Source organism: Carassius carassius, chromosome 19 (assembly GCF_963082965.1).
Source record: "Carassius carassius chromosome 19, fCarCar2.1, whole genome shotgun sequence".
NCBI lineage: Eukaryota > Metazoa > Chordata > Actinopteri > Cypriniformes > Cyprinidae > Carassius > Carassius carassius.
In genome coordinates, this window is record NC_081773.1 from 31,819,170 (window position 1) to 31,839,715 (window position 20,546).

The 20,546-nt window shown below is 33.8% G+C and overlaps 1 protein-coding gene across 2 annotated transcripts in view; it reads left to right on the forward strand.

The window, feature by feature from the left end:
* Nucleotides 1-18,410, forward strand: part of LOC132095585 (anosmin-1) — a 58,916-nt gene extending 40,506 nt beyond the window's left edge. Inside the window, exons 7-14 of one of the 2 annotated variants that reach the window (XM_059500716.1) lie at nt 3,113-3,318; nt 5,013-5,157; nt 5,723-5,863; nt 11,159-11,247; nt 11,973-12,144; nt 13,271-13,485; nt 15,230-15,356; nt 16,744-18,410. In XM_059500716.1, coding sequence (XP_059356699.1) covers nt 3,113-3,318; nt 5,013-5,157; nt 5,723-5,863; nt 11,159-11,247; nt 11,973-12,144; nt 13,271-13,485; nt 15,230-15,356; nt 16,744-16,805 — 1,157 coding nt within the window. In that variant the 3' untranslated portion in view covers nt 16,806-18,410. Of the gene's footprint in view, nt 1-3,112; nt 3,319-5,012; nt 5,158-5,722; nt 5,864-11,158; nt 11,248-11,972; nt 12,145-13,270; nt 13,486-15,229; nt 15,357-16,740 lie in introns of both variants that reach the window. The other variant, XM_059500715.1, reaches the window with a different exon arrangement.
* Nucleotides 18,411-20,546: the final 2,136 nt, after the last annotated feature.

Below are 20,546 nucleotides of genomic sequence, written 5' to 3' on the forward strand. Positions count from 1 at the left end.
AAAAAGATTTTCAAAAGCTTTTATTCTTTTGTTAGAACATGTATAACTTAATATTTTTTAACTAATTGCAAAAGCTGAATAATCAAAGTCTATGGATGATTAGTCAATTAATCATTCTAATAATCATTAGATTAATCGATTGGCAAAATAATTGTTTGTTGTAGTCCTAATTTGAAGGAATATTGGTAATCAGACAGCTGGTAGCCATTGACTGCCATAGTTTGGATATCCACATTCATAAAAATATCTTGTTTTGTGTTTAACAGAAGAAAAAAAAGGGTTGGAATGACATGAGGTTGAGTAAATAATGAAAGAATTTCTGTTCTGGGGTGAACTACGCCTTTAACTAAAACTAGACATGCCTAAGACAAATGAAACCTTCATTTGGGTCAAAGAAAAGTCTATATCTAAACTGACTCACATTGTTTTCCTTTTATATCTCATGCTAACTTGTTAAATGTGCTGTAGAATATTTTCTGCAAAGTTCTCCCACACGCTGGGAGTTTAGTTGTGTTACAGAAACAGATGTGCTTTCTCATCACACTCGTTTCTCTGATATCTGTTATCTGTGCTGTTCCAGGAAAATATGTTTACGTCAGCTTTATATGTGTCATGAAATGAGTCTCAGCACCAGCTGCTAAATATCAGAGACCAGACAATCTATCTCATATAAAATACTACTATATATACATGTGCAATATCACATGAGTGCAAATGTGATACTCCTCGTATACAACAGTTTAGTAAGAAGTTAATATTTTGATATTTTAGACAATGTTGACTGTTTTGCTCAAATTTGCCAACAAAATATAACGACAAAGCAGAACTGTTCATCTCTGAGCAACCCACAGGGGCATTTCATTTCTTAATCCACGTTTGGAACGAATTGGGTGCACCATTTGGTGCGTTGAACCATTGGCCATGGTCATGTTGGCTTTGAAGTGGCGCTGCAAAATATAGAAATGTATAGAAATGTAACAGCTTTAATGCATGCATAAAAAAGCAGTTAAATGTCAATAGTTTTTTTTGTTTGTTTCATAATCTATAACACAGTCTACAAAGTAATGGAAAAGTGGAAAAAACATTATGAAATGCACATATTTAGTGAGAAAGTGTGACATGAACGAAAAAAACAGGCACTATTTTTATAATCAGCTGCACTAAATTAATAAGAAAAGAGTATTTGGTTTATTTACAGTCACATTTATTGGTTTGTAGGGCTGTATTATTCTATTATAATTTAGAAGGTAATATGCAATATATTCAGTCATCAGTTTGGTGTAAAACATATTAAAAGCTATTTGTATTGAAACACTTAAAAGCATTAAAGATGAACTCAAGATAAGTTCTCTCCTCTCCTGTACAGTGTATAATACATCATAAGTTGATTCTTGTAAATGTTTTGTTTGTAAATTGCAGCTTTGTGACTTTCCGTCCACTAATTGTGGCTTTATTTCTCATATGTCAGTGTAATTTCTTGTTATTTGGACTGTCATGAGAGGCTGCTTATTCACAGGATCACAATCCACTCTTGTTTATTCCAACCAAAATCACTTCAGGAGCGTAATTATGACTTAAACTCATATGAGCAGCTGTATAATGTCTATAGTTAGTGATCTTTTATGATGTATTTGCTTGTTTTTATTCAGTCAGCAAGCTCTATAGAATTAATGAGCATGTCAGTGCAGTTATTCATATCACATTTGGTCAGATCACCTGATTTGCAGAGAATTTCTTTGATTATTTATGTCCTGCGTGAGCATCTGGTCTTCAGACGGGCCTCAATAACAGGAACCGACTGCCTCTAGATTGGCCCATTTTCCCATTAAAGTCCCATTTTCTTAACTCCACTTCCTCTACACAGATGACATCATTTCCCTTAGATGTGGACATTCACATGTGCTCAGGGATCGCAAGAAAACTCACTACATCATGTGTTTTTATTTATTTTTAACTTCCGTTTATACTGAGACTGATCCAGCAGGTGACTGCCTCAAATGTACTGAAAAAAACCCCTGTAAAATGAAAATAAAATAAAATATAAAACAGTAAAAAAATTCCATTATCACAAAGAGAAAAATAGATTATTTAAAAAATAAATAAATAAATAATTAAAAAACTTTTTTTACTAATTTTAAATTATTTTTAATTATACAATTTAACAATTTAATCACTGTTAAATTGTTTCAATTCTTGTGTAGTGTTGTTGTTGTTGTTGTTGTTTTTGTTCATTAAAATAAGTACAAAACATTATTGTTAATTGAAATTAAGCTGAAATAGATAAATAAAATAGAATTATTAGATAAAAAAACTTAAACTTAAAAAAATTTAATTATAAATATTACCCAAACAAAAACTGAAATAAAAAATAAAGCAAATTAATTTGAAACAAATCGTTTAATTAAATCATTTAATTAAAACAAAAGCTAATAAAATAACTAAAGCACTTAGTGTCATTGAGATATTATAGTTTTTATTATATTTTCATTTTTAGAATTTCTGTATATTTTATGTATTTGATTTGATATATTTTAGAGTTTTAGTAAATTGTTTTACAATTTTTTTTAATAAATGTCTGTATGTTTATATAGTTTCTATTTTTCCTTTAATTTTTATTTTAGTTTGAGTTATTTTAGTGCATCTTTAAACTAAATGAAAATAAGAAATGTTGCTTCGGCAACTAGCTGAAATGAAATAAATTATAAAGGTTTATTTTATTTTACTTCCGTGCAACAAAAATATTATTTATGCTTGTAGTTTAAGTTAACAACAATAGCTTTGAAAATTACTAAAATAATAGAAAATTATTAATAAAAAATATAACTGAATATATACATGTAAATATAAATATAATATGAAAGCTAATACTGCAGAATATAAATAATACTCTATGTTATTTAATATTATATAATCAAGTGATCTTTATAAATATTGTAAAAGTGCACTTCTGGGTTTGACTGTCATTATTATTGTTGTATTCAAAGTTTGTTGTAAACCTGTGTTACTTTACATTTCTGTACATTTGAATGAATATCTGATCACTGTTTTCTGTTTAATGAATGTGAATATAGAGATGAGCTGTGTCAGACTGGTGTGTTGTCTCTGTGTTCAGACCCGTCTCCTCCTCCAGCTCCGTCTGGACTGAGTGTGTCTAACATCACAGAGGGACCTGACGGTCTGCTGACGGTCCGCATCAGCTGGACTCTCCTCACAGAGCCTGACCTCCCCGTCCATCACTACAAGATCTACTGGAGCTGGACGATCCCGGGGAAATCTCTCGCCCCGTCCCGGAGGAAGAGGAGGAAGACCAGCGACGGGGTGAGAGCCGCTTTCCCCAAACACTGAGAGAAACATCATCACACAGCAGGCCTTCCTTTCAATAGGTTCTTTCATTAGAGTTTATTTACAAGATCATGCATTCACACGAGCACTCAGACGTCATCGATTAACCCTTTACTGTTCCTGGAACCAAGATCTAATATTTATATCTAGTTGCTACATGGCAAATGCTGCAAAAGATACACAAAAAAATACCACATGTTGTTATTAATTACTTAATTTTTTTTGCCACTGTGTATATAATAGTTACATCTCATACTGCATTCATTGAAATAATATAACAATATTTTAGTATTATTATTAATATATATATTTTTTAAAAAAATGTTATTTACAATTAATTACATGTATAGCCACCAAGTATCACAGTAGTGTGCAATATAAATATTTTTTAAATATATATTTGTAAATGTTTGTATATGTTATTTATATCTAGGGGCTACTTTACATTAAATGCATGCATATATTATACATAATATATATATATATATATATATATATATATATATATATATATATATATATATAAAACAAAATCTGAATTTTGAGAAAATCATCTTTAAAGTTGTTCAAATGATGTTCTTAGTAATGCATATTACTAATCAAAAATTAAGTTTTGATATATTTACGGTTGAAAATGTGCAAAATATCTTCATGGAACATGATCTTTACTTAATATACTAATGATTTTTGGCATAAAAGAAAAATGTATAATTTTGACCAATACAATGTATTGTTATCTATTTCTACAAATATACCCCAGCGACTTAAGACGTCCAGCGTCACATTTATAAGAGCATTTTCAGACATACTGTACTGTATTAAGTTTTGCATTTGCACATATATTTAGCACTTATCAAACACTACTTTATTATGGCTGATTTGCTGAATGGACTCCAAAAATGGCTGTGTATTTTCATATTTCTTATTAATGGTGGTTATTGTAACCGCAGAGACCACAAGTGTTTTTAAGACCTTTTCTAATCATGTCCACAATTTTGCAAGTTCATATAGCAAGTGTCAAGAAAGTCACCAAGTTTCACACCATTGCAGTAAAGTATAAAATGTAAAGAAATGAAAAGCAGCATGTTTGGGTGTGATGTGTCAGAAGGCCAGCGGTGGGCTCCAGATCTGATGACATGCTGAAGTGCTGCTGCTCCTGAAGCTCCTGTAGACCGCTGCAAACCCCGCAGTGACTGTGTTCATAACGCCGACACTCGATCGCTCTGTTGACACGCAGCTCCTCAGGGTTTGGTTAGTGACCCGCTGCTGCAGGAATGCCCAAACTAACCGAGCTCACGCTGCGGGAGGAATGATCAGCTGAGAAACACTCGTCGTGTCCACATGTGTTCCTGATATATAGCCCGTGTTTGTTTGAGTCCAGCGGTCAATCTGAGTCCAGAACCAGCAGCACATCACGACCCTTTCACAGCAGACTCAGACCAATAAAACCAAAGGAATCTAATGAGATCACAAGAAATTCACAGTTTTCTCTAGATTATTCATAAAATCATATTTGGACATTTCCTGCTATACGTTTCTCTACGTATGCTCTGCCAATTGAGCTACGGGAACACTGAGATAACACTGTGATATAGTGATGTAGTGATGAACTGTAGTGATGAACTGAGAGTGTGTGAAGGTTTAGTGTCTGGATTCGTCTGTGGTTTCAGGCCAGAAGCTGGGTGGATCTGGACGGTCTTCAGGTCAACAGCAGCTACAGTGTGCAGGTCCAGGCCGTCTCTTACTGGGGTCAGATCCGGCTGAAGAGCAGCAAAGCCTCCGTCCAGTTCAGCACACACCTCCACAAGCAGACAAGTGCGGCCCGCCTCTCTCACAGCAGCATCTGTGCTGACTCCATCCACTGTTACTCGCCTTTCTAATTATTGAGGAAATCACTGTGAATAGTGTTTCAATGTACAGTACTTGTTTGGAAACATGATTTTTAAATCTTTTTATTCTGCTCGTAAAGGCATTTATTTGATAAAAAATTGAATATTATTATAATGTAAAATAACTCTTTTCTGTGTGAATCTGTGTAAAAGTGTAATGTATTTCTGTGATGCTCCGCTGTATTTTCAGCATCATTCCTCCAGTCTTCAGTGTCACATGATCTTCAGAAATCATGAAAATATGATGATTTACTGCTCAAGAAACATTTCTGATTATTACATCAGAAATTACATTTATTCACATAGAAAACAGCTATTTAAAGTTAGAATAATATTTCACGATTTTACAGTATTTCTGATCAAATAAATGCAGCCTTGGTGAGTGGAAGAGACATTTTTTTAAAAAGACTAAACACTAGGAGTGTGACCCAGCGTTGTGTCTCTGGTCGTCTCTTGATGTGTGTGTGTGTGTGTGTGTGTGTGTTGTTCAGAGGCTGTATCTAAGCTGAGGAGACTGGACACTGATCTGGGTTTGGTGTCGATGAAGAGAGCCGCTGGAGCTCTGGAGGTCGGCACACCGTATTATCAGGACACACAGCTACAGGTCCGCATCTACTGGAAGAAGAGAGGAGGTACCACACACACACACACACACACACACTATGAATGCATACTAGATGTATATCAGTTTAAGTTCAATACCTTTATTAATTAACAGCCTTTAACCCTCAAAGACTGAGACAGCTTCCTGCAGCTAAAATAACTGTTGTTCTTAAATGTTTAATAACTTTTGAACAGCTTATCATGATTTAAAATGTTAAAATGAGATTCTCCTCGTTTCGAAGATATCCCATATTCTCTCATTTGGATATTCACAGGCACCGTAGTGTACGTGATTACGTCATCACCTTTTGACAACATTGATTCGTCAGAAGAAACCAATGCATTTTGTTCCGCTGAGCCAAACAGAAACGATTGTTGATGCGTAGTCCCACCCCCTTGCACAGATTGGTTCAAACTGTCCCATATTCAACCAATAAACATAGGTTTTGGTCTTTTGAACCACTATTCAACATATTTCTCTGGAATTATGAATGATCACAAAGTTAAAGTAAAGTCTGTCGCGAGTGCTTGAAAACAAACACAAAATAACACATTTGCATGAGAAAACTCTCTGAAAAAGCCCTTTACTTTGACATAAAACAGATAAAAAACAAGGATGAAACAGTGGTACATGTCTGATAAAGCACTGGGATTTATTTCTTCGCGTCGCTGGGTGATGTCCCGGTAAAATCGATTTATATTATGTATATTAAGTAAATAATTAGGGGCCAAGCACCGAAGGTGCGTAGGCACCTATTGTTTTCGTTGGCGTTATTATTCTTCTTCTTCCGCCGCAAGTCTATGGCAGACCATAGAACCGATTGCGGGAAAGTTGTATAATTTGGCACACTGATAGAGGACAGTCCCAACATTAACTATAGCAAATTTGAAGTCTCTAACTCCTACTCTCTAGCGCCACCACTTGTCCAAACTTTCAATGTTTGTATGCTAATAACTTTTGAACCGTAAGCCAGAAAATGAAATGTCTTTTTTCCTCTGAATCCTTGGCTCATGCCAAGTCGAATGAACCCCAAAATTCAAAAATCGCAAGGTTTAGTTTTTTCGCTATTTTCAGTTTTTTGAAAAACCTACTTTCTCGAACTCGTCCTAGACGGTTAGTTCGATCTTCACGAAAATTGGCTCATATCCTCTTCAGACCATGCTGGCAAAAAGTTATGGAATTCAAGTTGATTCGTCCAACCGTTGTCGAATGACACGTAAACAAATTTGACGAAAAGCACGCAAAAATGCATGTGAGGCTACATCTCGGCAACAGTTCGGCATATTGAGACCAAACTTGGTGTGTGTTATAACAAGCATGACCTGAGACTACCTGCAGTGTTTCGACGCAGCGCCACCTAGTGGTCAGGAGATATGAAAATCGCATATTTTGGCTTATAACTTCTGAATAGTTTGGCCAAAAATCACACAACTGGCCTCTTTAGATTCAGTGAGTCATGTTGAGTCAAATGATGTCAAATTTTCCCGTGTCGGCCATTTTAGGCGTCGGCCATTTTGAATTATGTTTCAAAATGCTGTATTTTTTTAGAGCATTATCGTATCGTTACGAAAACAATTATAAAAATCTTCGGCCCCATGCCCTGAAGGTACTCAAAAAGTTTGGTGGCGGCGCCACCTTGTGGTCAAGAGTTATAATTAAATATCACAAAAATGCTAATAACTTTTGAATAAATTAGACTATTGAAATGTTCTGTGGGTCATGCCGAGAGCATTGATACTAAATATGTGATAATTGGCCATACTTCCTGTCCGCCATTTTGATTAATGTTGAAAACCTACTTTTTCGAACTCCTCCTAGACCGTTAGTCCGATTTTCACCAAATTTGACGTGGATCATCTTCAGACCATGCTGGCAAAAAGTTATGGATTTCGTGTCTATATACGAAACGGTTCTCATTTAGCGCATCAACGAATTTGCTGGAAGGGTGCCAAAATGCATTTGAGGCTGTATCTCTGCAATGCTTTGACATATTTGCACCAAACTTTGGACGTTTCATCGCCACCTCACACTGACCATGCCACATAAATTTGGTAACACCTATTGGTCAAGAGTAATAAACCATTCATTAACCATGAATAATTACACTTTTAAAAATGCTAATAACTTTTTATTGCATTAGCCTATTTAAATGAAACTTGTCTCAAAATATTCCCAGGCTTATGCCGACAACATAGATTCCAAATATGCCAGAGTAAGCCGAACTTCCTGTCCGCCATTTTGATTTATGTTGAAAACCTACTTTTTCAAACTTCTCATCAACCTTTAGTCCGATTTTCACCAAAATTGAATCAGATGATCTTTAGACTGTCCTGACAAAATGTTATGGATTTTGTATCGATACACAAAACGGTTTTTGCATACCGCTGCAACGAAATTGAGGCATCATGTCAGAATGACACTTCAGGCTGTATCTCTGCAATGCTTTATCATATTGACACTAAACTTTTTGTGTGTTATTGTCATCTCACACAGAACACACCAACATTATTTGATTACAGCACTACCTGTTGGTCAAAAGTGATAGGCCATTTAATCTTATTACTAGTGGTTGTATTTATGATTTTTCAGCCATTTCAATTACAATCATCCTAAAATTGGTTTAATTGCTGATTGTTGCACTTCGTATGATGCTCCATGCTTAGCTCCTAAATTTGCCGTTGGAGTGCTTGGCCCCGTAATTGCTGCTTGCAGCTATATTTCTTATATAGTTCATAAAGATAATTAGCACTATTTTTTTCTGTTGCACTCTGAATATTTCTCACTCATTTTGTGTGTAGTTTGTGAATCATTTGCACTGTTTGTGTTGTTGTAGAAGACAGTTTGTGCAATTGTTTTAACTACATGCTGCACAGTTTGTTTATTGTTCATACTCTGATTAAAAATCTATTTCTCTGAAGAAAAAAAAACATTTTTTGTTTTGTTTTGTTTTTATATAACACTCTTTTCATTTTCTTTACTCCTTAAACGTTTCTTTATTCTTAATAAACAAAAATGTTTTTCACTTAAAAGCGTTGATAACAGTATTGTAATAAATGGCTATAACTTGCTTGGGGAATGGTATATGTAAACAATATTTTATTTGGAAGTGTATAACACCCAGATACAACTTTCAAAAGAAAAATATCCAAACTTTAGGAGTTTCTGTTTGAGAACACAGTAAAAAAACACCCAATTGTTGCTTGTGTTTTTCTTAAGATTCTGTAATTTCACTCATTCTTAGAGAAAACAAAAAGAAAATTGAGCCTTTAAATTAGTCTGGAGCTGCTGATAGTGATTCTCTGTCACAGTCTGAGCTGTTAATGTGATTCAGATCCTGCTCAGCACTTTTATTCTGCTCAAGCTCAACTAATCTCACTTCTGCTTCAGCCAGAAATCACACACTCACACTCAAGATATTCCAGCTAGAGATATAAATCAGCTAGTTGGTGGATTTATTTATTTTTTTGAAAACTGGTTGATTAATCAGTGACAGGCAGGATGACAACATTTTTAGAATAATTGAACTACAATAATTGTATTTATTTCAAAATTTGTAATTGGGTTTAAAAAAAAAAACTTTATGATCAGCAAGATGCAGGATGACAAAAAAATAAATTTTATTGAACAAATTAAAAAAATATGTAATTTAATTGCTTTATTAAATTTATTTTTAAAATGTAATTTAGCCTAATTTTGAAAAAATGACTAGCTTTTAAAACCGCAAGATGCACAATGACTAATATCTTGAACATTTCATAGTGCAAACTATCTTGACTAGAAAAAAAATCTTGAAATATTTGAAGCACAAAATTTAGAATAACCTAATGTATTATAAATTCATTTAATTTTTTATTTTTATTAATTTAGTTTAATTTAGTTTAGTTGATAAAGAAGTGAGATGCAGGATGAAAAAAATTTTGAACATTCCAAAAATTTTGGAATGATTTTATTTAATATTTCATTAATTTTCTCATTTATGAAGTGGTGTTACTTAGAGAAAATAATAATAATGGATAAAATAGTGAGATGCATGATGACAGAATATCTTGAGATTTTTATAGCACTCACAAGACATTATTTATTATAATATTTTTATGTATTTTTTTACAAAAAAAAATAAATAAATACAAAAAATATGTATATATAAAGACTTTTTAAAACACAACTACAATATGCTTATTTTGTAGGTATAATGAAACTTTTAATTTAGTCTAGAAAATTACTAGATAAAATGTTAAGATGCAGGTTAACAAAATAGTCTTTAGTTTTGTATCACAACTAGAAAATGTTCAGTAATTCAGTGGATGTTTCCTCTGAACACAGCATGCGCAGGAGCATTTTTCAGCTTTCTTGTTTATTTTACTCTGTAGTTTTTCTTCATCTCCAGCAGCGATTCCTTGTTTCTGCTTCCAGAAATGTTTCAGGTCTTCTCCTCCAAAGGCTCTTTTATCTGGCCGACCGCAGTCGAGTCCCTCTGAAGGGCCGGAACATACTCTATTATTAATCTGAAATGTATCGTTTGACATCCAAACGGCTCAGTTTGATGAATAATAAACGGGAGGCGTTGCATAAACACTGCTGATTAGCGCAGAGAGCCTCTACTGTTCTGTAATCTCAGCGCAGGAGGAAACTCTTCACTTTAATGCCTTTTTCCAGGAGACGCACAGGTACTTCATGATAATAAACACTGGATAGAGCGAGAGGAATAATTCAGACAGAAATTAAAATTGCTCTTCATGCAGCTCGAATCTTGAAATGATTTGAATGCACTTTATTCATGCACATTTCCATATATTCTAATTTAGAAAAATGACTAGTTGACAAAAAAGTAAGATGCAGGATGACAAATAGACAAGCATCTTGAACTTTTTGTAGTACAAGCAATTAATTTAAAATAATTTAATGAAATTTTTTTATATTTTTTTTCTATTTAGTCTAATTTAGGAAATGACTCATTGATAAAACGAGGTGCAGGATGATAACAATATCTAAAAACTACATTTTATTTATTATTTATAGATAATTTATTATTATTATTTATAATTTAGTTTATTATAATTTCTAGTCTAATTTAGAAAAATAACACTAATTCTCATATATATATACATATATATCAATATGATACAAAATTTAAAACAATGTGAAAAATTAGTTACATCAAAAGTAATCTAAAGGTAATCAAAAAGTAGTCTGATTATGTTACTACTGACTACAATGTCTTGTAATTTGGGATCAGTAATGTTTACAAGTTGAAAGTAATCTACTGTAAAATAGTTGTTGTACAGTAGAAGATGTTAAAGTAGTGTTGCTGTTTGTTGTGCAGATGCTGCTGTGAACCGCTATCACGTTCAGTGGATGCCGGAGTACTGCAGTCACAACCGAAGCGGAGCGCCGCAGAAATCTCTGACTCAGGTTTGTGTGCTAGTGTTCATTTCTCTTCATTACTGCAGCTGATTAGCGTGTGTTGTTTCAGATGATGTGCTCAGAATGTGCTCCAGTGCCTAAGAAAACACAGGCATTAAAATCACATTTCCAGGAAGCGGGAGTGAATTCATCAAGCCCCCAGAGCGGCCCCAGCGGAGCGCTAGCTGCTAGCTGCTAGGAAACACGCATCCGCTTTCTGATCCATGACTGAAAAACTACATTTTTACCTTCTCCAGAGATAGTGGGGTCATTGTTTGCTTGTTAAATGTCAGGGATGAGTGTTGAGTGTTTAAGCTAAACCTCTAAAAAGAACATGACAAATGATGACACAAGACTGACATCACACACAATGTACCGATGCATCATCCTTCATATAAGATCTGATGTTTGCATACGATCATACCAGTGTGCACATCATGTCACTTATGCAATCATGGTCTAAAATCCAGAGTTTTGATTGGCTGCTGTGTATGTTTTCACATTAATGTACACAAATACAGTCAAATTTCACACATTTTATATAAAGACTTTTGGCCCTATCCACCTTCCATATTATTAGACGTTTCTGTGTTTTGCGGTGGTTGCTAACTGGAACACGTTAGTATCATACATGAGATGTTTGCATGAACAAACACTGTTTTCTTCATAAGATGGACAGTTGTAGTAGTCTTCTTCCACAGGTCACTCTGATGAACGTGTTTTTTCTTTTGCAGGAGAACTTCATCAATCTCCCCGGTCTGCTGTTCTCCTGTAAGTACAGGGTCACCGTTCACACGCTCAGCGCTAAACGACGCTCTAAAGACCAGAGCGTCAGCTTCCTGACCCCATCCTGTGCGACTCTCCAGAGCAAGAGCACCAAACCCATCGCCTGTCCCGGAGACACACGTGAGCACAGACACACTCGTCACTCATTAGGATCTGGCTTCATACAGCTCATACATTTAGCTTGGAATATGACATTTGAGGGATTCAAGTGATGGAAAATCTGGATCATAAATACTTTTTTTTTTGTTTGTTTGTTACTGTATTATAATGCACTTTATTGCTGTACATCCAAAATTATGTTTTGTATTTTATAAATTATTTCATTTTATTTTAATTAGTGATTTAATATATTTTTTTAAATGTCTAATAGTTTATTGCATTGTGTTATTATTAATTGTGTGGTGTTTTTGTCATTTTTAGTTTTTTTTTAATGTTTTGTATTTATTTTTATCTCAGTTTTAGATTTAGTAGTTTTAGTATTTCAACTAAACTTAAAAAAGTTGCCTCAGCTTCTAACTGAAATATATACTGAAACTATAACTGAAGTTTTTTAAAATTATTTTATTTCTGTTAACATTTATTTTTAGATAACATTTATAATTTATAATAATAATAATTTTTTGCTATTATATATTATATAAAAATGTAAATTAATTTGATAATTTCCATTAGTTTATAGTTTTTGTTTTTACTTTTCAAAATCTTATTATTTATTTATTTTTCTCCTTTTTTAAAAAAACGTATTATTCGGTTGAATTTCCCTTTTAATTTTTTTTTTTTAATTAATTTTGTTGCATGTTTTCACCTTTGTTTGGTTTTTGTTTGTTTGTTTGTTAATATACCTATTTTATTCATTTTTATTTAAACTTTAATCTAGTTGTTTTAAGTACAATCGACTTAAATCAAATGAAATTGAGAAATGTTGCTATGGCAGCTGACTGAAACAAAATAAGCTCTTTATATTTTATTTCAAGCACTGCAAAAGTTTTCAAAATGTGTTTAGTCTCAGTTAACAGTAACAATCCTGGTACTAAGCGCTTAAAATGAAAGCCTCAGTAAATTGAATTCAGTGATTAGTTCCCGTATTTTTCATAATATTTATATATTTTTGTCATTATGCAGTATATTTATTAAAATTACTACATTGTGAGTCTGACACCTCATTCCTTCAGTCTGATGGGATCCTGAAGTGTTTAGTGTGTGGTTTGTGTGCTCTGCTGATATATATCTGATGTTTTTCTCTCAGCGCCGCCGAAGGTTTTAGTGAAGCCTGAGAATCTGACGGCGTCCTTCAGCTTCGGTGACGGTAACGTGACGGCTCGTTTCCTCTGGAGCGTGTCGCGAGCGCAGCCGCTTCGCCCCGTCACGGGCTTCCAGGTCACATGGGCGGAGGTTTCCAGCGCGAGCCGCCCCAACAGCCTTCCCAACAGCATCATCTCCCAGTCTCAGATCCTGCCACCTGTGAGTCGTCTCCACACACGCTGTTCTCTCATGAAAGCTGCATAAATTACACTTACATTACGTGCTCTTGGCCACGCTTTCTCACCGGAGCACCTCTCATGGAAAATCGGTTTCATATTCGAGTCCAAGAGTGTAAAATATGATACACAATCATCTTGTGTGCATAACGCCAGCGCTGGCTGATGAATGGAGCGCTGCATGAGGCACAGAGGCTGCTCCTTCAGTCACTTGTGCTGAGCAGACCTCAGACTGCATCTGCATGCTTTCTGGATGAAGTCATGCTGAGTGAGATATCAAATCTTCACAATGTATTAGTATGGTTTGGTTGCCAATAAAAATATAACTTAATATGATATTAAGTTATGATAAAATGCATAAATAAAATATATTTTTTTTATTTCTGTATATATATATATATATATATATATATAAATATATATATATATATATATATATATATATATATACAGAAATATAAAATAATATTTTATTTATGTATATATATATATGTAACTACTATATAATAAATAAGTATACATATAAATATTATATGTAATTATTTATATTAATTCATATATAAAATTACAATAAAAATCTATATACTACATAAATTAAAATACGACATAGAAACATATAATTTATATAGAATTATTTATAAATATGTATTCATTAATATAGTATAATATTTGTTTATTTATATATATACAGTAATTTACATGGTATTACAGTGATATCAATACAATATTTAAATGGAATTTCTCGATAATCTGAATATATATAGTATATTAAATAAATTAAAAACAATACATTTTATTATCACTTAATACATATATAATTTTATATAATTCATATTATTTATATATTTATTAATTAATATATTATATTATACATTAATTTCTAATATAATTGACGTTAATATGTAATAATAATTATTTATATTGTTACAATTATTAATATTTAAATGGAATGAATATGTATATAAATTATATTATATATGAAACAATAAGAACATAACATTTAATATATAATACAGTTAATATAATTTAAAAGCATTTCATATTTAAGCTTTAAATATTACAGTAGATATATAGCTGAAAAATATTGAGATATCATTTCCAGCTACATCAGCCGATCCTAATGGGAAGGTTTATGTTGAAGTAAATGATTTATTAGTGTTCATATGGTAGTTATTAGTATGTTCTGAGTGATTGAGAGGCGTTTTGAGCTCGTTCTTCATCTGACATCAGCGCCGTCTCCATCAATAACACTGGCTGCTCTCCTGCAAGAACAAACAGTTCAGCTTTAATCGACTCAATCAGATTGAAATACATCAAATCCAATCGCATCCAGTTCTCATCCGCATGATTCCTCAGATCTTTTCTGAAGGCCGGTTCGAGGCACGCCATCATTATCAGATTGGACTCGTGTGTGAATGATGTGGAATATGTGATGTTTATGGATGATTTCATTCTTCATAACGAGTAAATCTGAAGGATTTCCAATGAGCTCATGACAAACACCAAGGCGCTGGACGATGCTTCATGCCAAAACATCTTGGAAAAGCATAATCAGGAATAATCTGATCTGAATGATCTCAAAGGAGAAAATCCAGTGGATTATACAGAAATTACAACATAGTCATTTCATATATAAATCATTTCAGTTGCATGAAAAGTGGCTGTATTATGAAGGATCTGATGACGATTCGGTCTAAAAGCTGTGTGTATTGTGCTTTGTTTTCCAGGATCGTAACCTTCTGGTGGTGCACAACCTCCGGCCGGCCACTTTCTACAGATTAGAGGTTCAGGTGATAACCTCGGCGGGAGAAGGACCTGTGACAAAGAAGATCTTCCAGACGCCGCTCCAGCAAAGTAAGCAAACACGATTCTGGAGATTAAAGGGATACTCCATCCCAAAATGAAAATGTTGTCATTAATCATTTACCCCCATGTCTTCCAAACGCGTGAAAGCTTTGTTCGTCTTCTGAACATTATTAAAGATATTTTGGATGAAAGCCAGGAGGCTTGAGACTGTCCCATAGTAATTAACACTGTCAAGGTCCAGGAAAGCATTGTCAGAATATCCATCTGCCATCAGTGATTCACCCATAACATTATGAAGCGATGACAATACTTTTTGTACACGAAGAAAACAAAAATAAAGACTTTATTCAACCATTTGTCTCCTCTGCATCTCTCTGCATCACCGTAGTGCCATTTTGTCTCTTCTGTGTTAGCCGTGCCACAAGGATACGCTGTTTTCATTTAAATCAAAGCGTTAACACATGTATTGTGTCGCAGCTGAAACAGTATAGCGTACGCAGTTTGCGTTCAGTGGATATTCTCCAAATTGGTGCTACAGTGATGTGGAGAGACAAAGAGGAGATTAATTGTTGAATAAAGTCATTATTTTTGTTTTATCCGTGTACAAAAAGTATTGTTGTCTCTTCATAACGTTACGGTTGAACCACTGATGACAGATGGACTATTCTGATGATGCTTTTCATACTTTTCTGGACTTTGACACTGTATTTTACTTGGCAGTTAATGGGACAGTCACAAGCCTCCCGGTTTTCATCCAAAATATCTCAAATTGTGTTCCGAAGACGAACAAAGTTTTTATGGGTTTGAAACCACATGGGGGTAAGTGATTAATGACAACATTGGCATTTTGGGGTCGAGTATCCCTTTAAAGTGATGACGTGAAACCATGAGTGGAACATAGTTTTTCTCCTGTTGAACTGGTTATTTTTGACCAGAAAATCAGAAAAGACCAGTCGTTTTATCGTTTTATCGTCTTATGCTCTTAAAAATAAAGCTTCTTTATTGGTGTTTGGTTCTATGAAGAACCTTTAAAACCCATTCTAACCATTACAATTTCCTTCACACTAAGAAAATAATTAAAAAAATTGCTTTGGCAAAATGTTTTTTCTGTTCCATTGTTATAATTTTTTTTTATAATTGTGTCTTTATAAAATTTTCAACATTTTAAACCAAACCACCTATTTTAATTACTGTATTTTCCAGACTATAAGTCACACTTTTTTTCATAGTTTGGCTGGTCCTGTGACTTATAGTCAGTTGCGACTTATTTATCAAAATTAATTTGACATGAACCAAGAGAAATGAACCAAGAGAAAACATTACCGTCTACAGCCGAGAGAGGGCGCTCTATGCTGCTTTATTTCTCAATAAAATAACACGTTTCGTATGGATTCTCCACAGTGATGTTTACATTAGTTTTTGCTCTTAACAGAAGCTCATCTTCATCCTCATCATCATCAGCAGCAGCATCAGAAGTCTTCAGCTGAGAAACACTGAAATGATCAGAAGACACAACACAGCGTGCAGCTAATCGCAGCTTTCGTCAGACACGAAACCACAGATATTCAACGCCTCACCCTCGTTCTCTACTCACACTCTCCGAGTTTCATTGCAACAACCTGGAACTCTCGAGCAACAGCAGTGTTTTATGTGTGAATTTACACCATTTCAGAAAGTTAATGTCTACGGCTGAGGTAAATCTTGGCAATTTAGTCATACTACAGTCAAAAGTTTACACCCCACTTTCAGAATCTGCAAAATGTTAATTGCTTTACCAAAATAAGAGGGATCATACAAAATGCATGTTATTGTTTTTTTATTACTGCCCTGAATAAGATATTTCACATAAAAGATGTTTACATGTAGTCCTCCAGAGAAAATAATAGTTGAACTCGACCTTTAAATTCAAAAAGTTTTCACCCCCCCAGCTCTTAATGCATGGTTTTTCCTCTTAAAATTATACAGTCATTGATGGAAAGGGTTCATAGGATTTTTCTAAAGAACAGCAGGCAGTTTAACGGTTCAGATTAAACAAGGGACTCATGAACAACTATCACTAAACCACAAACACACAGCTGTGGATCATTCAGCTAACAACACAGTATTAAGGGGATGAAAACTTTTGAACGGGTCTTTTTTTTCTCTTTAGTGGACTATATGTAAACATCTTTTATGTGAGCTATCGTATTCAAGGCAGTACTAAATAAACAATAACATGCATTTTGTATGATCCCTCTTATTTTGGTAAAATATCTAACATTTTGCAGATTCTGAAAGGGGGTGTAAACTGTTGACCTCAACCGTATATGAAATCTAGTTACATTTTAATGGAAGAATGGGAGATTGTGGAGAAACTACAGTGGATCAGTTTGAAATCAAAGAACATTCAGCATTAACAGAGCAAAGGTGATCCGATGATGCATGTCAAACCTTCACTTATTCAGTCATTATTTGCTCGCTTTCATGTCATTGCAAAATCATGTGCTGTTTATTTGTGAAGAATCTTAATGCGGCTCTTTTCCATTTAGCATTTCCCAAAAGCATCATAAGCCAAACGAGATTGCAGAGATCATTTGTGCCAATGTTTTTTGACGATCTACTAAGTCTTATGATGCTTTTGGGAAATGCTAAATGGAAAAGAACTCAAAACAACATGATTAAATAATTTCATTTTTGGTTGAACTCTTCCTTTGATTGGTCATAAACGATCCATCCAATTGTTGCATCTTATTAATATGTTAGCAATATTACATTAAAGATTAACAGAGTGTTTTGTTTATTAATGACTACATACGCGTGTTTTATGATGAAGTGAACTGTAAACTGTTTATGTTCTTGGCTGTAGAGATATTTGTTTGTGGCAGTCAGTGAATGTTGATGTTGATATTTATTTATGTGTGTATTGCAACGCTTCATTTGTATGTGTGTGTGTGTGTGTGCGTGTTTCCCCATGTTTTAGAAAGGCATTGTTTTTTTAAAGACAACTTCTTGTAAAGACATAATGTAAAAAAGTGAATTGTACATATAGTCATATGTTCCATTATTTCCTGGATAGAACCTGTACATACTTTTAAATAATAAAGTAATCCCTCTACTCCTTCATCTGTAGTCCTGTGTTTATGGAAAACATCTGCAGTGATGAACCTCACATCTGTGAGAAAGAAAGAAAATTGTTCTGTTGAACAGTATAAAAGCAATCAACATCATTTCAAAAGTATATGAAATACTTGCATGTAGTTTGACTGTTAACCCATTATAAAACACGAACATGTGAAATTATTGAAATATTAACTTCTCTGAGTGAGACACTACATTGGATGTTATTATTCAGGTAAGTTTGATTTAACTTGCTTGTCAAGATTCAAGTAGTGATTAGAGAAACAAATCTTCTCGAAGCTTTGAATCATTTGAACCAAATGCTTGACATAATGATTCATTGTTGATAAGTGTCCGCTGGTGATAACTGGTAATAATAAGCCCAAACCTTATTATACAAATGACAATAAATATGTTTACAAATGTTCAAAACAGAAATTTCAAAACTGTTATGACATAACATAACATAAAAATAAACATGAAATCTTGTCTGATGTACTCCATATTACTAGTTCGGAAAAGTGACATGAGCAACTAACGTTTTCAAAGCTTTGAATCAATTGATCTTTCACAGGGTTTGATTGACAGGCGATCTGACCAATCATTGCTGAATCTGACATTTTGTCGACAAACCACTGAAACCAGACTGGAGGGTGGACTTAAACTTGAAAAATGGTTTGTATTGACTTATTTCCATAGTTGAAACAACATACTTCTGGTGTTCATTTATTTTTATTTCATGCTATAACTAGTAGAGGAAGAGATGATCAGTTCAGATGTATTTTTCACTACGTGAGAGCTCCATTGCTTGTCGGACACTGTGTAAATGCAAACTAAGACTCAGGCCAAAGCGTGCATAAAAACTGCTTTTACAAACTTAAGTATAATATATTAAATGCTACACGAAGCAGTGCTTCTAAAGCCCCATCACTAGTTTGAAAATAAATGATTCACAAAGGTTTCAAAGCTTTCCAAGGCAGTGTTTTCAGTGTGATAGTCTGAAGGCTGTGGGAGTCTTGAACACCAGTGTTGTGTTTTTCCTTTCTGTAAATGTTGGCAGCTCTTTTTACATTAGAAACAAGCCTGAAGTCCAGTTATTTCAGTCCATTATCCAGTGACCCTCTGTCCCTGCTCTCTTCATCCATCAGTGATGTTCTTTCACTATGTTTATGTACAGGTCTATTATGTCACAATTGATTAGTTCCTGACTGTCTATGTGTGTTAATCCTCTTGAGCTCAGCTCTGGTTTCTTTCTCTCAGGGTCTAAACCAGAACCTTCTATTCAGTGCTGCTTTCCAACAAATGCCATGCTGCTCGTCTGAAACCTTCGAAATGTCTAAAAAGCAACAAAGGACAGTGACAATCAACAGTGTTTTGTGGATTCTAATTTAAATGCTCTAAAGAGATGCAAGCATGTTGTGATGCACTGGTTGAGATTCCCCTTGTGTTTTTTGATCTTGGAGGTTTTGAGGACTGACAGCGTCTCACGTGTCTCGTTTTCTCCTCCGAAGCGGTTCTGGAGATTAACGCAGTACTCAGCTGCTCTCATGCGACCTTCACTGCTCTTTTCATCTCGACACATGTTTATTTATATTCTTTGCTGTGCTGGTTAATTCTTGCTTACATAAAGATTATTAATTTGTGTTTCAGTTTGGTTTTAGTTTGTTTATTTACATTTGTAGTGTTTTGCACTTTGATGGTGGTTTTGTTTTGATATTTTGTTCTGTTTGATTTATTTCTGAGTTTTTGTTTTGATATTTTGTTCTATTTGATTTATTTCTGAGTTTTTGTTTTGATATTTTGTTCTATTTGATTTATTTCTGAGTTTTTGTTTTGATATTTTGTTCTATTTGATTTATTTCTGAGTTTTTGTTTTGATATTTTGTTCTATTTGATTTATTTCTGAGTTTTTGTTTTGTTTTGTTTGTGCTTTCATGTTGTTGTGTTTTTGATTCTATCCTTCCAATACTTCTGCATCCCACAGTGTCACTTTCTGATATTTTCAAACCAATATTTACAATTTGAATTTTCACACGTGCACTTTAAATTGGCTAATTTGAATTTTTGTCTCTTGTTTTTGATCCCATCGTCTCAAAACTTCTGGATTCTACAATGCTCCTTTTTAATCATTTTAAACCATCT